At 40.2% G+C, this 17,251-nt stretch overlaps 1 protein-coding gene across 1 annotated transcript; it reads left to right on the forward strand.

The window, feature by feature from the left end:
- Nucleotides 1-16,521, forward strand: LOC119485770 (somatostatin receptor type 5-like). Its single transcript, XM_037765525.1, is given in 4 exon segments — nucleotides 1-114; nucleotides 10,380-11,209; nucleotides 13,620-14,034; nucleotides 14,037-16,521. Coding segments are annotated over 3 exon segments (1,467 nt in total). The 5' UTR covers nucleotides 1-114; nucleotides 10,380-10,444; the 3' UTR covers nucleotides 14,324-16,521.
- The last annotated feature ends 730 nt before the right edge of the window (nucleotides 16,522-17,251 follow it).

Consider the following 17,251-nt stretch of genomic DNA (forward strand, 5'->3'; position numbering starts at 1 on the left):
GTTCTCTCTGTGCACAGACGGAGCTCTAACGCCACACTCCACAAGTCTCATTTAGATGAATTCAAGCTCAACTGGACTCAACTGATGCAAAAACACCAGACCAGTTGGATTATGGTAAGTTATTTATTTTGTATTATTTATTTTTAACTGTGATCGTTGGCTCTGCTGTGTCCTCTGTCTTCAGTGCTCAGAGTATTTACATATTGAACTGTCCATTGAAGATTAAACACGAGGTTTATGATGAAGTTCGTGTCAGTTAGTAAAATATTTCATTGGCTTCTATTTTTTTTATATCTGCTGATATGAATTTGCCTCCCGGTGTGATAACACATCGTATTTTAATAAACGAAACTGTCTGCTCTTGTCCGTGTAGTGACTGTATCCAAATGCCAAATTTAAATCTCACTATCTCTGTAATTTCACACAAGTACCTTTGTGTTCACTGACATTTTAATATCCGTGGTTATCCAACAGAAACATTTTAAGCACAATGTATAGTTTGCTTTTTGTATTATGATGTATAGTCTTTACCTATTATTTCCTTGTAATATGCCAGGTATTGTTCTGTATTGGTGGGATGAGAAACCCTTCTCTCTGCTTTCCTTCAGACCAGTTAATTGTGCAGCAGCAGAGGTATTAGAAAACAGAGACACATATTATGTAGCACACATTCATGTTTGTTTGACTTTTGCTTCACCTAATGTTTGCTGTTTCTCTTATGAAATAGTGGAGACTTTAACCTCTGCACGCCTCTAAAAAAAAACCTTCAAATGAAACAATCCAACACAAAGGTCATGAATTTGTGATGAGGGATGGCAAGTGGACATTGATTTGTTTTTAGAGGGGTCATAAACCAAAAATCACCGGGGCGGAAGAGTAGAAGAAGGAATGGAGAGATGGAGGTAGAGAAAAAAGAAAGGAAAGAAATGCTGGAAGGAGACGAGTATAGATAGAGAGAGAGGGGGGAAGGAAAAGAAGAGAGAACATAAGAGGAGATGAAACAAAGAGAGACTTGAGATGAGAGGGGAGAAAAAGAGAGGAACAAAGGAAAGGAAAACATACAAAATAAAGAAACTAAATTCTGAATAATACCTAATGTAAAAACCCTGACGCACCCACCTGATAAGAACCATACTGAGCACATACTTGACTTCATTTGTCTCTTCTTTTTTTGTACTTGTTAGTAAAGCCTCGCTGCTGAATTTGATGGATCAGTCAATTGAGTAAAAAGGATTCTAACCTCTCTCTCTGAATCTGTCTGGGGAAACACGGGAGCTTTTTATTTAATTGGCAAACATCCACTCTAATGTAGCTTTTAAGGCTTTTTATTCTATTCTGTTCATCTGGCTAATTTAGCCTGTAATTACATGCATTTGTTTGGACTGCACGCTGTGTGGGAAGTTAATCGTGTCTAATTGTGTTTGGAAGGGCTGTGACATTGCAGGTCAACACAACATAAATACACAAACACCTTCATGTTCTCTGTGGGTGCTGCAAAAGTCTTCATCAATGTTTTCCCTCACTCAGAGTAAAATGAATCATTTGAATGTGTGTTTATCTTTATGCACACGTGTGGTTTTGGGAAAAACACATTCAAAAAAAGGTCCTGTGAGCTCGTTTGTGTTCGCACGTCTGCATGTGCATGGCGAGCCTGTGGGAGTATTGATCAGACTCGGAGCTAATCTGTGAGCTCTTGTCAGTCTTTTATAATGAAAAGTGTGGAGGGAGCGACGTGGCGGGGATGTAAACCTGATCCATCGCTGCAAATCCGTTAATTGAACAGCAGCAGAGGAAGCAGACGCCCGCGGGGAATAAGACTGATGGAGCGTCAATTAGCTGATGGTGTAGCTCTCTTCCACTTTTCCACTTTCTTGTTCTCTAGTGGAATCATATAGAAGAAAAAAAGCGTCCACTATCTTCCTGAAAAGGGCATCTTCTTTGGGACAAAATGACATGTGTGTGCATTAAGGCTATATAATGCTTCTGTGAGGATGGAGCTACTGATGTCATGGCTCTTATCTTTGAAATAACATTTCTAAAACCTCATTCAAGTCAATTCAAAGCATCCTGATGCACAATTGCTTTGACTGGCATTTTCCATTTTTTAATAAGGAATCCAGCATCATTGATATTGTGACTTAATGCATGGTAAGTTATAAATTAACAACCATGTATCACTCATAGTTTTATAACTGAATCCCTTTTCCCTCCCAGACATATCCCAGTATCTGGCAGATGGGCCTAAACGCCATACTTGTCAAGCCTCACGATTTTCCCGGGAGACTCACGTTTTTCATCGCCCTCTCCCGGTTTTCTCCTTGGGTCACAATTCGTATTCTCCCAGTTTATGTGAAATGTACTTTTTTTAACCTGTTTCTGACACTGTACAGCATGTATAATCCTAAAAAAGGGACAGCAGGGGCAAAACATGAATTATAACTGATGAATATTAGATTATGCTAGATATTCACACGCAAAGTTTATGCCAGAGGGTTGAATTATTCAGTTTTCTTTCCTGAGTTTTAAAGGTAAAATTAGAAGTTTGACATAAAAATGCTGTTGCAGTGTACTTATTATTTTGTTATTTTCATTGTTTTAAAGTCACCCGAATTCAGGAAACAAAGTCTCTGCAACTCAAATTTTTCAACGGGTTTTTTTTAATGGGTTTTTATTAGGGCTGTCAAGGTTAACACAATAATAACGCATAAACGCAAATTTGTTTTAACGTCAGTAATTTCTTTAACGCATTCACGCAACATGCAATTTTTAGGTTGTAGCGGCTCAGAGCTAAAGCTAGAGTGAAGACTGGCATCATATGAAGCTAAAAAACCTAATGAATCCATCGGTACTAACCATGTCATACTAGCTCGTAAGAAAAGGAGGTTAAATAACGCTCCGACCTTACGTTTAATTTTGGCGAGGAAAAAATGCCATGGCCATTTTCAAAGGGGTCCCTTGACCTCTGACCTCCAGATATGTGAATGAAAATGGGTTCTATGGGTACCCACGAGTCTCCCAAAGTCATAGTGAAGTCAGCACACTGATACACTGACAGCTGTTGTTGCATGTCGGGCTTGAGTTTGTTTCCATGTTACTGTACATTTGCATAAAGAAGTATATTTGCCCTCTACTATATTGACAAATCTCCCTTTAAGGTACATTTTGAACAGACAAAAAAATGCGTGATTAATTTGCCATTAATCCCAATTAACCATGGACAATCATGGAATTAAATATTTAAATCGATTGACAGCCTGAGGTTTGAGTTAGATGCCTGAAATAGAGTCTGTATAGTTAACACAAGCTGAAGAGATTTTAACGTTTTGTTCTATGATATAGCTTTTACGTGTCTTAAAATAGGCGGTTGCTTATGAAGTGGCTAAATGAGACTCGACTCGTCCGCCTTTACAGCCTCGTTGCCTCAGCACCCATGCGATCGTGGTGTAGTTCATTTATAGATTATCTTGATGAACAAAACATATCATAAACGTGTCTGTGTGTGCGTGTGTGTGTGCGTGTGTGTGTGTGTGTGCTTCGGAGCACAGTGGTGCAGCCATGGGTGAGGTGGTGGTTTGTGGTTTGTGCCCTGCAGCATCAGATGTGGTTGATCAAGTGTATGTGTGCATGGAGTTATCACTGTGTAAAGCATGTGAACTAAAGGTGGAGAGATGACTGTTAATGTAATGTAATGGCAGCTCAGTGTAATTTAACAAGGAGGAGGCAAAAACACTTAATTGCTACAACAAATGTTTGCTAAAATGCCATGCAAATCCATTCTCAACCTTTAATTATAAAACCAAGTAGGGTGCAAAAGAAATAATGGAAATGCCCTGAAATGCATCTATTGGAGGTAATTAGCATTCATTTGACTGACTAAATATTTACCAGTCAGGCATGTGTTTTAATGACGACCTTGTTTTGTTTTTTTGTACTTAGCTGTGGCTTGAACCATTATGAGGTAATTACACAGGCCTCAATAGGGTTTTCAGTGAGTAGGAAGCAGCCCTTCACCAGAATCAACCATGTAATCATGAAGAGGCCTCTCACACACGCAGAGTCAACAATACGCTCGATATAACAGCAATGACTGCTTTTAGAAAATCCAGCCGTTGAAATGTATTCAAAGGCTGAGTGGTCGCTTGTGAGGGATGTGTTTGTTATGTTTTCCATCTCTGCATGTGTGCTCCTTTATCTGTATGAGAGGTTTATCAGGTACCAGAAATGTGACCCGTTTAAGCTCAGTATACGATCGGTTGCTCGACACGCTAGGCAGAAATGTAGTTTAATTTATATTCAGGTATGAAATAATAACCCTGTGTATAAGTAGGCTCTAAAAAGGCTTGTATGGCTTGCTCATTCGCAGAGAACGACAACTGAAGTCCGCTTGATTTCACAACAATGAATTCCATCCTGTACATTATGTTCCAAACAATCATCACCTCACCAATGAATCTTTAAATACACTACTAACCAGTGGAGCTTTGGAGTTATGAGCAAGCATGTCGTTGAAGTAGTGTATTCAGTAATAGTGTGGACAAACAATAAGTGCTTGGAATAAAGTGAACATTGGAATCGATGGTGGAGAAGTGCTTGCTCCCTGCTTTATGGTCTATCTGACTCAGAAGAGCGAGGTAACTTCAGGTTTAACCTGCCTCAGCACATTTGGTCATTTTTTAAACCCTTTATGTAAAATTCTAAAATGTGCTGACTTTGAGTGTTACAACAGACATCAGGGATCAGGGCTGACAGGAATGCACACTGTCATCTTCCCTATGAAATGAAGGAGTTAAAATATCAAACCTTAATGACACTTAGTTTAAAGTCTCTTATTGAACTATTCCACTGTTTACAAGCCTTTAAAAAAAATGGAGAGTCTGGACGCAGTGCAAAAAGCTGTAAATGTCATGGCTGCAGGTTTGTGTGTGAGGCAACGGAAAGGACTCAAATGCAGGTAGTCCCAAGTAAACAGACAGACAGGTACTGATACAGGTGGCCAGAAAACAAAGAAACAACAAAGAATCATATAGCAACTCGGAGGAGCTGACAGAATACAAGTGGAAATGAGCCGGTGTATCTACAACTGGGCTGATTAGGGAAAATGGAAAGCAGGTGAGCAGGTGGACGGAGAAGGTCAGGTAACTGAAGGGCTGATGAGGAAAGTGGGAACAGGTGTGTGGATGGGCGGGGCCGTCAGGTGATGGGGACAGGAGGGACATTTATACATACATTTCATAAACTCCATTTTTACACAGTCACTTGACCCATTGTTGATATAAAAAGAGTTCTGGAGGAAATCTCGTCATGAGACTTGGAATAATAAGACCTTTGAAATGTTGAGGCATCCATTATATTAGATATTAGTTTAAAATGTTCCCTCCTACCACTCAACACACAACAACTCCCACTCTGTCTGCTCCCTTTCTAACCAACACTTGAGCTTCAGTTCCTTCTTCAATAAGAGGGCTCTGTTAGATTCACTAAAAGCCGTAGCACGATATGTTTTTGTATTAGATCTGAGGATCAGAGGAAGGAGTGTATGGATCTGAGTGTTTGGAGTACATTTCATGTCTAAAAATAATCTAGACTCTGGTAGTTAACCCTTTGAACTACCACTACCAGTGACTACATTGGTAGTTTTGCTTATTGCAATGTAATTTTTTGGAGCATCTTCAAATGAGTCATATACCTAAAATATGTACAACCTAAGCTAAAAGGTTATGTAAGTCAATAAACCATAATAATTGACAAAAGTATTGAAATTGTGTCATAAGTACAAAAAAGAAATCGAACATGTTTTTCTTTAAAAAAAAAAATTTAAACACATACACAAAACATTTTCCAAAAGATTTCTAAATGTGCAAACATGAAATACATTATTTGAACTATGCACAATCTTTAGTTTTTGAGATGTACTGATCTTCGTGAGCAAACTGATTGCAAAGGCGTTTTTTCCGCAACTCAATGTAATGCAACACAACGCAACGTAATGCAACGCAACGTAATGCAACGCAATGTAATGCAACGTAACGCAACGTAATGATATCATCACGAGCGTTCAACGGGATGACACGAAAGACAGAAGCTTTAGCTTTCTGCTGCAAAAGCTATTACTTTTTTTTTTTAATTTTACATCGGTCCATTTTTTTAGGGTTAATGATCAACAGTAGGGGTGGAACGGTACGTGAATTTGACCCAAACCGTTCTGTTCAGGTTGTTCGGTTCGGTCCTCAACACCCTTTAGGTACGCCGTTACCCAAACAGCTGTTTACGTTTACTACTCGCACGCACGGAACAGAAACTCTGGAGTGTGAGAGTTTTACCCAGAAAGTTTTAAGTTTGTAGCGGCGAGGTAGCTCATGATAGTCAAGCTAAACTGACAACGATTGATGTCAAACTGTACGCCGACACTGATCAACTGAAGTCAGGTTTATATGTCCGTTCCCCCACAGCATTCAGGCAGGCAATAACACAGTGGTACAGAAATCCAATCGTTTCGAAATACTGCACTTTTTGAGTGGAAAAACTAATCTTTGAATTAAGAGCTGATAATCAGGGAATTGAGACATACTGTATATTATACTGGGTTTTTTTTTGTTCTTTTAGTATAGTTCTGGTTGAGCTCATACTTCAATTTATATCCTGCCAGTTGATGGCCTTAATTTATAATTACATCATATTTATATGAAAATAACAAAGCTGCCTTTTTTGTTTGCACTAATGACTGTAGAAGACCTATTCTTTCAATTAAGATTTAACAATGAAGAAGTGTTTATGTTCTTTATGTAAGCCATACTTTTTGTTAAGACAAACATATGTTTACTTATTTTGCCAAATAAATGAGAAGCATGTTGAAATCAGAACATGACCTCCTCGCTGTAACATAAATGAACCAAAACCGAAAACCGTGACCCCAAAACCGCGATATGAACCGAACCGAGAATATTGTGAACCGTTCCACCCCTAATCAACAGCAACTGGAAAAAATTATATAAAATGTATCTGGCATCAGCTCTTAAATACTATGAACCTAGTGACATCAACGTTTCACTCATATCTCCAGACCTACAGTATCTGCATACACACACGTACACTCACACACAATGCAGTCAGCGTATCCCATTGTTGCCTTTGTATGTGAATGTAAAGCGCAGCGGCTCTTCAGTCAGCACTCATTTGGACTCTCTTGTTTGCCTCTTTTCATTTGCTCCGTTACAAGGCCTCGTCTTGACCTTACATCGCCATAGCAACATCTCCCAGGAAGTATTTCTTAGAGCCGGCCATAGAACGGCGAACAAAAGAGGTGACGCCTCGTGGGAAGACGGATTGTCTGTCTGCTCCATTGTGAGTGTCAGAGATTAGAGTGACAGGTGTTGTGCACATCCTGGAAACCAGGAGGTGTGTCAGGGAGGTCTTCAGTCGGGAATTTTAGTGATGATATATGCGTTATTTTGCGCTATAATTTTATGTAAAAAAGCCTTTCCATGTTCTTTTCGTCACATATTAGAAAAAAGATGTAAATGTGTTGCACACTACAGTGATCATTCCAGATTATACCAGCTGGTCCAGGGATTCGGGTTTCAATTGGATTTTTTTTCTATAAATGTGGTTGTTAAAACTAGAATTTTAAATATGAATATGGATATCCTACACATCATTCTACTGGTCACAAGGCTGGAGTAGAATAATATTTACACAGAAAATACGGTCCAAAGAGTCATATAATGCATAATCACAGGACAAGGTTATGAACCTTTTTTGAGAGACTTATGCATTTGCATAAAGCAAACATATTTGCCCACTGCCATGTTGATAAGAATATTAAATACTTGACAAATCTCCCTTTAAGGTACATTTTAACAGATAAAAAAATATGTGATTAATTTGCGATTAAATATTTTAATCGATTGCCCTACAGCTTTACGTCATTGTACCATGGGGCTACCTCAATGTTGTGCAACTACATATCGTCAATCATAATATTTTGTACTTGATATAAATTAACATCAGGTGTTATTAGCTCACAAACACACACATATCACTGATACAGAATAATCAGGCATCATATCAATAAACTAAATCTTACAAAACTGCCTTAACTTATAAAAACTAGCATTGTATATTTGCTGGATTATGTGAGTTTGTGTACTTCCATATTTGAAGTATTAAGTGGCTCAGGTCATCTCACGGACGCACAGCATATATTGTCCTCCGGTGTTTACACTTGAGGTAATTGACGTCCTGATCTCCGCTACGTTCAGCCTGCAAGAAATCTCACAGGAGAAATGAGGGAGATTCATTCATCTTGATTTTTTTCAACAGAGAAGATGACTTAGAGGTGGAGGTGTTTCTTTCTTAGCTGTGCTTTAGTTTGAAATAAAACAGGGCTGTGAATTGATTAAAATAGTAAATCGCGATTAATCACACATTATTTATCTGTTCATAATGAACCTTAAAGGGAGATTTGTCAAGTATTTAATACTTTTATCAACATGGGAGTGGACAAATATGCTACTTTATGTAAATGTATGTATATATGTATTAGTAGAGATCAGTTAACAACACAAAACAATGACAGATATTGTCCAGAAACCCTCACAGGTACTGCATTTAGCATAAAACAATATGCTCAAATCATAACATGTCAAACTGCAGCCCAACAGGCAACAACAGCTGTCAGTGTGTCAGTGTGCTGACTTGACTATGACTTGCCCCAAACTGCATGTGATTATCATAAAGTGGGCATGTCTGTAAAGGGGAGACTCGTGGGTACCCATAGAACCCATTTTCATTCACATATCTGGAGGTCAGAGGTCAAGGGACCCGTTTTATGTCACTGAAATTTAGCATAAATTTGGAGGGTTATTTAACCTCCTTCCCGACAAGCTAGCTATGACATGGTTGGTACCGATGGATTCATTAGGTTTTTTTAGGTTCATATGATTCCAGTATCTTCACTCTTTAAAACTGAGTGCGTTACAACCTCAAAATCACAAGTTGCGTTAATGAAATAAGTGGCGTTAAAAACAAATTTGCGTCAACGAGTTATTGCGTTAATTTTGACAGCTTTAAAATAAAACCAACATGATCAAATATCTACATTTTTCCTATTATTTTGTTGCCTACTATAAAAAGGGAAAAATAAAAATCACACTGTTTTTTTAATTAAACACACTGTAAAAAATATTCTCCTCCTCATTTGTTGATGTAGTCAATATCTCAGACTGGTTTTTGCCTGTATCCTGTAGCACTGTAAATTACTATTATTATCACTTAATTATTCTCCTGTTCACCTCTTCTCTTCCCATCATCCTCACATCCGCATTAATGCATGTAAGTCAAGGTTGTGGGGGACATGCCTCTGTTGTTTTTTATCCATAGGTCAGGACATTTTGTTCCTAATCGACCACCAATTATTAACCATCGCTGTGAGGGATGAGGGTGTGCCTGCGTGCGGCGTGGTAGTGATTAAGAAGCCAGGATGGCGTCATAAACAAGTCTCGTACTAATAGAACTAAATAGGTTATGTTTCTGTTTCGGTGCAGGAGGCTTGTTTTTGTTGTGACGGAAAGAGGGTTGTTAAGTTGATTAGTAGTTTAGTATTCTACAAGCTTCACTGGTCTGAGATTGAATCAAACTTTTTAAACTTTTGACTGTCCGCACCATCAGCAGCAGCTGCCATTTAGATTTGTTTTTTTTTATTACGTCAGTGAAGATGTGTTTTTGATTCTCATCCTTTTTCCCTTTCTGTGAACACTGTATACGTTCTTATTAAAGCTTGAATGCCTTATTCTGCATTTCTTATTTATTTTGTTTAAAGGAATAGTTTGACATTTTGGTAAGAGGTGCTTATTGACTACTCATCTATTAGTGTATTCACATTACATCAAGAGTGTTTACCGATCTAGAACTCCGGGTGGCCCTGTTACGTTACGTCCATCTTTCAGTTCATGCAGCGGTCAACAGCAACTGGCTGCACCCAGAAAAAGGTCAGTGCAGCTCAGGTCAAAGCTAAGCTCGGCGCGCTGCAGGCATACGCTCAGATACAGAATGGTGTTTACACCACTCATACATTATTGGTGAAGTGGGTGAAAAAGCTGAGCTTTTTTAAAGCATAACTCTTGACAACAAAGTCAAACTACTAGGTCCCTTGACCTCTGACCTCCATATATGGAGGTCAGATGCGAAAAAATTCAGAAAATTGAACCTGTTCCGAAAAACAGCAACGTGAGGTCGTATTTATCTTTAAACGTGCAACAATTTCGGACAAAAAATACATACTTGGTGTGCAAAGACCTTCAGTGTATTTCCCAAAATGAAAAAAATACTTAATGTAAAACTGCCTTTGTGTATGAAATGTGCGACTTTGCTTTGCCTTGTAGGGCCGTTGACCTGTCACTGATGGGATCTTATCAGCGGTTGTTGCCTCGTATTCCTTAAAGCCTCCATGGAGCTCATCCAGGCCACCCCGGAAGCCCCTACAGCTACCTGGAGCAACAACACCAATCCCCCTTACTCCTACCCCTTTTTCCTGCTCCTCTCCACTCCGTCTGAAGCGCTCCTCGGCTTCACCCCGAGTGATGGCTTTAACAACACCTGCCAGAACTGCATCAAACCAGGACCCGGATCCCTCCCCGGTTTGGCTGGAATCTTCATCCCTCTCATCTACGGGATAGTGTGTGTTGTTGGCCTCGTGGGCAACACTCTGGTCATTCACGTTATTGTCAACTACACCAAGAACGAATCGGTCACCAACATCTACATCCTCAACTTGGCCATTGCGGACGAGCTCTTCATGCTGGGCCTGCCATTCCTGGCGGCGCAGAACGCTCTGCTCTCTTGGCCCTTTGGCTCTCTAATGTGCCGCGTGGTCATGACAGTGGACGCCATCAACCAGTTCACCAGCATCTTCTGCCTGACCGTGATGTCGGTGGACCGCTACCTGGCTGTGGTGCACCCCATCCGCTCCTTCTGGTGGCGGCGCCCCCGCGTGGCCAAGGCCATCAGTGCCACGGTGTGGGCGGGGTCCTTTGTGGTGGTGCTGCCGGTGGTGGTGTTTGCCGACGTGCTGAAGGACGATGGGAACTGCAGTATCGTGTGGCCTGAGCCGGCAGAAGTGTGGAAGACGTCTTTCATCGTGTACACGTGCACCGTGGGCTTCTTTTGCCCCCTGCTGGTCATCTGCTTGTGCTACCTGCTGATCGTCATCAAGGTACAACATTTACAGTAACACAGACATGTTTTGTTCCAGAAGTGTTTGTATTCCCATTTCAATTATTGTCTTTAAACAATGTCCTCAATATGACTTAACATAGAAGCTAGCCTTGATAATGTAACAATCATTTATTATGACCACCACTTTTTAATTATTTCAACTTCATTTCTGTGTTCCAATTGTGAATCACGCAACATTAGCAGCATTAGCAATATTAGCAATGGTAGCAAAAGTAGCAACAGTAGCAACATTAGCATCATTGGCAACAGTAGCAACATTTGCAACAGTAGCAATATTTGCAACATCAGCAACATTAGCAAAAGCTGTATGAAAACGTAAAAATCCGATAAAACTTGTTTTTTTAAAAAATGTTTTACACTCACTTGAGGTGTTTTTTGTTGAAAAAGATTTGATGCACTAAATGGGATGTGGAAACGCCTTTGCCGAATACATTCAGGCGTAGCGAGCATTTAACTCACATGACTGATCAGCTGCTTCTGTTGTCGGCGTCTTCCTGGATATATATATTTATGTTGTGTTCGTCTCCAGACAGCATGGAACATGTCCGATACTAGCTGACATGAAAGAACTATTGAACCAAATTTCTGAAGACCTCTCTCCATTTTTCTCTCGTAGATGGTTAGATGACCAAGGAGACTTGTTTTGTTTCCGATTCACAACCACTACTTCTTCTTCTACTGTGTTTACTGGCGGATTACAGCCGTGTGTAGCCTATAGCAGCGCACACTACTGACCAAACTACGCTGTAGCAGAGTTTATTTAAACCAGGTGATGGAAACGCGCCTAATTCACATTTCTTTTTTTTGCAACATTTCAAAAGTTCACTTAAAATTCACTTCACAATTGAATGGCTACGTCTAGGGGGAAACCTTTGCTTCCAAAACCAGGGGTGCCTAAAACAGCTTGCACTACTTCCCAACTCTACATGACATTATTTTTATGTCAAAAATGTTTTTCAAAAAAATTATGTTTTAAAGAAATCCCTCCAAATGTCGCTGCAGTGCAGAGAAGCCCTTTAAGGCAATAACAGCTTTCATCAGTAACGGCACAAACACACATTATCTTTTATAATTGGACTGTTCTCCGTTGATATCACTAATGATGTTGGAGGGCACTTGTACCGTAGCAATATTGGTACAGAAATAATGGAGAAGTCCGCTGTGCCAGAGTTAATATGTTATGATTCTGTGGAAAAACAGAGAGAGAGCATCCACCACAATATAGGCTACGTTCCTCTTATTACTTTCAGAAATATATTTCATCTTTTACAGCAAGTAGCATTGATGCACTCAATAATAATGTATCAAAAAAAGTGTTTCTCTACAGCTCCTTTTAATATGTAAAGGTCCAATATAAGCAGTGTCAGTAATCAGTTGTGTGCTGTGCATCAGTGGAAGATGTAGGTGCGGGTGTTGAAAATGTGCAACATAACCAAACCAAACGGAAGGGAAGCGAAGCGAAGAAGTGGACGTAGTCAGCATGACGTCACCTTTGGGTTGTGGACTTCCTTTTTCAAGCCTCGAGTTCGGTATTTTGGCCGTCACCATCTTAGTTTTTTGGGTGGAGTTAAGTACAACTGAACGCTGAATAAGGCGACCAAAAATGTTATAATTAACTTTGATAAGGTGAAAACACACGGTGAAAGGGTTAAAGTGGTTAGACAAAAACACGGACAACTCCCAGACCGGACGACGCCGTGGTAGCGACCTATCGATCACAAGGTAGCCACGCCCTAAAGCATCCCCTGCTTTATGGTCTATCTGACTCTAAATGGGACCATAATTTACTAAATGAACATCATGCTGTATTGAAGAAGACTTGAAACTAGAGATTGAGACCATAAACTCATGTTTACAATGTTTACTGAGGTAATAAATCAAGTGAGAAGTAGGCTCATTTTCTCATAGACTTCTATACAATCAGACTTCTTTTAGCAACCAGAGGAGTCGCCCCCTGCTGGCTGTTAGAAAGAATGCAAGTTTAAGGCACTCGGCTTCACTTCTCAGACCCGGAAGTTGCCCACTGGTCTGGACACAGCAGCAGAATGGAGGGTCAGGCAGAGAGACGGCTGCCAGCTGCAACAAGACTTAGATAACCAGGGAACACCCTGAGGTGTCCTAGCGATCACCCGCAGAGAGAACACAGACAGGTGAATCACCCAGCAAACTAGATGACACCACAGGGGTCATCACCGGTACAAAGTGATTCAAAGTTACAGTCACCTTTGTGTTGTTGGCAGCAGAAATCTCAGGTGGGGCTAACTCAAAACCTCAGCAGACAAAATGGTAAAATACTAATTGAGAAAACGTTTTTGGGGTATTTAATTTGGGTGAACGAATGTGTTTACATAAGACAAGTAAACATTCTTTATCTTTTCTTTCAAAAGGTGCGCACCGTCGGAAAACGAGCGCAGGCCACGTCCTCTCGGCGCAGGAAATCGGAGCGTAAGATCACCAGGATGGTGGTGGTCGTGGTGGCAGTGTTTGTCCTTTGCTGGCTACCCTTCTATGTTCTGAATATCGTCAACCTCCTGGTGGTCCTGCCTGGGGACTTCAGGGGGCTCTACTTTTTTGTCGTCGTGCTGTCATATGCGAACAGCTGCGCCAACCCCATACTGTACGGCTTTCTGTCCGACAACTTCAAGAGAGGCTTCAGGAAGGCCCTGTGCGGCACTTCGCGCAGGGTGAAGAACAACGACAGGGCCGGCACCGAGGTGCAGCGACCGACGGAGGAGTGGGGTGGCGTTGTGTTGCAAGCGCAGAAAAGTGAAGGCGTCGTCGACGTGCGTAGGAAAGACCGTGGTGAAAAGAAGAAGAGGAGGAAATCAACGGAACAGGAGGGGCCGTGCAGATGAGGGAAATATGCAAAATGTCACAAAATGGAAACCACAGTGGTGTAACGGAGGGCTCAAGGACACAGGTCGTGAGAGGTAAACCTGAGCCGGAGCACTCTAGTCAGAGTGCCAAACATGAGAGAGGCCCAGGCTCTGATCCCGCTGAGGTAGCGCCCTCTATGGACAGTAAAAGTAGAAACAGCAAATCACAACCTGAAGAATGCCTGGACAAAGTGCTTGAGATCAGCTATCTGTAACAGACATGATTGTAGTGGATTTTGGTACATGCTATTTAAAGCATTTGAATATTCACAGATCATGTGGAGTGACTATTTTACATCATGCACGTCTAAACGTTGGGGTCAGATTTCTTTTTTTTTTGTTGCATTATGTCATAGTCTGCAAATATCAATGCAGCTGTTTTTGCCACCGTGTGAGAATGTAAAATAATCTAACTCGGCCATATTGGCTTGAAACGCTGGCTGCGAGGATTGTGAAGTACAGTATGCAGTTATCGTGGCAAGTATAGTCTGAGACATGCAGAAATACTTTTATGGTCAAGATCGACAGCTCAGTTTTGAGATTTAGATTTGTTCTGTTGTCACTCCTGATGTTGAGTGTAAAACAGTCAATTGGTGTAGTCCCCTTTAAAACTGACAAAAGCCAAGTTACACCAAGAAGGTCAATGATTGATGCAACCCTGTACTGTATATTCAGGTGGTGAGGGCTTCAGGTACGTGATCTACTGAATCAAAGACCATATTTTTTTATATATATGTATTTATTGATGTCATGTTGAAAAGGTATGTCACTTGTTTAGGTATGAAACATGTCAACTATTTACTGTTTACTTTTACTGAAACAGTCCACAAAGCTAGATTGTATTTGTATAATGTGTTTGTAAAAAACACATTTCAATGTCTGTTGTTTAGTGCTTTTGTTGAGCTTTCGTGTAACAGCCTGAGCATGCACACTGTACACACCTGGAGCTGGACACAGGTGCATCTCAGTCACTGTAAAGCAGAAACCTTTTTACCTAATAATAGGAAAAAATAATAATTTCTGTTTTACTTTTATGGTCCTTTAATAACGCTTTAGCCACCGCAGTCATCGCCTCTATTTCAATCCCGCCATAGGCGAGGGGCTTTTTGTGTTTCGTTAGGATGTGCGCCACTTTAAACGAAGCCTCTGTCACTGCGTTGGCCTTCTTCTCAGTTTGATGAACAAAGACTGTCGCCTTTTTAAGCGTTGTTTTCAGCTCTTTTACCTTCTCTGTTCGTAGACTACTACCAGCCGGAAAGCTCCGTGAAAAGTCGCCGTGGACTTTGATGAAGTGGCGCTCGACGTTACATCTTTTACCGACTGACACGCTCGCACCTCAAATGAGACATACACATTTGTCATTCACCTTCGTGAAAAAAAACTGTTACCCTTTCCTCATGAGCATATTTTTTTGTCCTTTTCTGCGGTCATTGTCAAATCTGGTGTGCGATGCTAGTCTGTTAACATCGCCTAATGTTACAGCGTCACTGATGTAACCAAATTTGAAGGCAGTGTAAATCTTTTAATTGACAGCTGATTAGTAAAGAAATAATTTTGTGTCCAAAGGAGGCGGGATGTCCGTGAATTTGATTCGGTAGAAATTTAAACAGGTTTACAAAGTGACTTTTTGTTATCAAATGTATGTACATATTCTTTGAACCTTTAGCGAGCTACTGGTAGCTCACAAGCTACTTGTTGGAGACCTCCGCTGTAAAGATTAACTGACAACAACTTGCTTTAGCTCACTACCCGAGATGTGCAACACATATAAGAATAGGTTTCAAGAAGAAGCAGGTTTGAACTCTGTTTTATTTGTTACTGCAACTTTAGGTGAGATATGATTTGGCATCAAATCTGAAAGATGCTAGTGGGGAAACTTTGGAAAACGGACGATCACGTTTGTATTTATTTATTTATTAAATCCCCTTATATTATGAAGGAAATGTGTAGAGGACAGGCCCACTTCTTTTTCTAGATAATAGACAAAATATATCCCTGACAGGTAGAAAAAACTTCTAACTTTTGTCATGAATGATGGACATTCATGTTAAGTGTCATTTCATAGCAAAGATCTTTCTTTATTGAAGGATTCCCTGCTTAATGCTTGTAGTTACTACGCCGATACGGTCAATGTAAAGAAAATCAATGGTTTATGATGGCTGAAATAGTAGGGGTGTGTTTTGTGGTGTATTGTGAACTCTATATTTTATGTCTTATTTAGAACAAATCCCAGGTCAGCAGGTTATATTCAGTCCAATTTGCCAAAGTATTGCTTTTGTTTTCTATGATCACAGTGTTTTGCAGTGAGATGTTGTATTAACGGCAGTGTTGTCAGAGCTTTGGTAAAGCCTTTGGTAAGCCAAGTGTAATGTGGTGGGAGTGGGCTAAATAAATGTTTACAGATGATATTCCATCCATTAGTTATGACAGTTTATCCTTTTAGAGACCTTTTAGACTTATTTGGAATGTGATTAAGTACATTTACTCAAGTACTGTACTTAAGTACAATTTTGAGGTACTTACTTTACTTAAGTGTTTCATTTTGTGCAACTCTATACCTCTCCACCACTACATCTCAAAGGGAAATATTGTAGTTTTTACTCCACTACCTTTATTTGATAACTTTGCAGATATATATATATATATATATATATATCTTTTATGAAAATCTTTTGTTGAGACCACAAAAGATTTTCATTGCGAATGACTGCTTTGCTGTAATTGACATATGACAAATAAAGAACCGTTGGGGAAACGAGGAGAGGGACACAATTGCGGACCGGGGGAATCTTTAAGTTATAGTAAACGGGAGAGGGGAAACACCAAATGAAAACAGGCCTAAAAGGAAGTGAAATTGAAATATTACTGGCAAATTTCACAAAAAACTCTGAGAATGGCCTTCCACCGGCTTATAAACACTTATAAGTAGTTTCACAGTCTTTGTTGTAGCTGCTCTTCCTTTTCTTTGTAGTGGTTTCCATCATATTCCGCCTACATCTGCACAGCTTGTGACTTTGCGGTGACTCGCAATTTCCCCCGTTGGGCGTAGCGTAGCAAAGACGGTGAAATGTTAACCTGCACTTGACCCACGTGTGCGCAGATTGACAGCAAACACGTGCTTCCTGCTTTCTTCACAGCCATTG

The sequence above is a fragment of the Sebastes umbrosus genome, chromosome 3 (assembly GCF_015220745.1).
Source record: "Sebastes umbrosus isolate fSebUmb1 chromosome 3, fSebUmb1.pri, whole genome shotgun sequence".
Lineage (NCBI taxonomy): Eukaryota > Metazoa > Chordata > Actinopteri > Perciformes > Sebastidae > Sebastes > Sebastes umbrosus.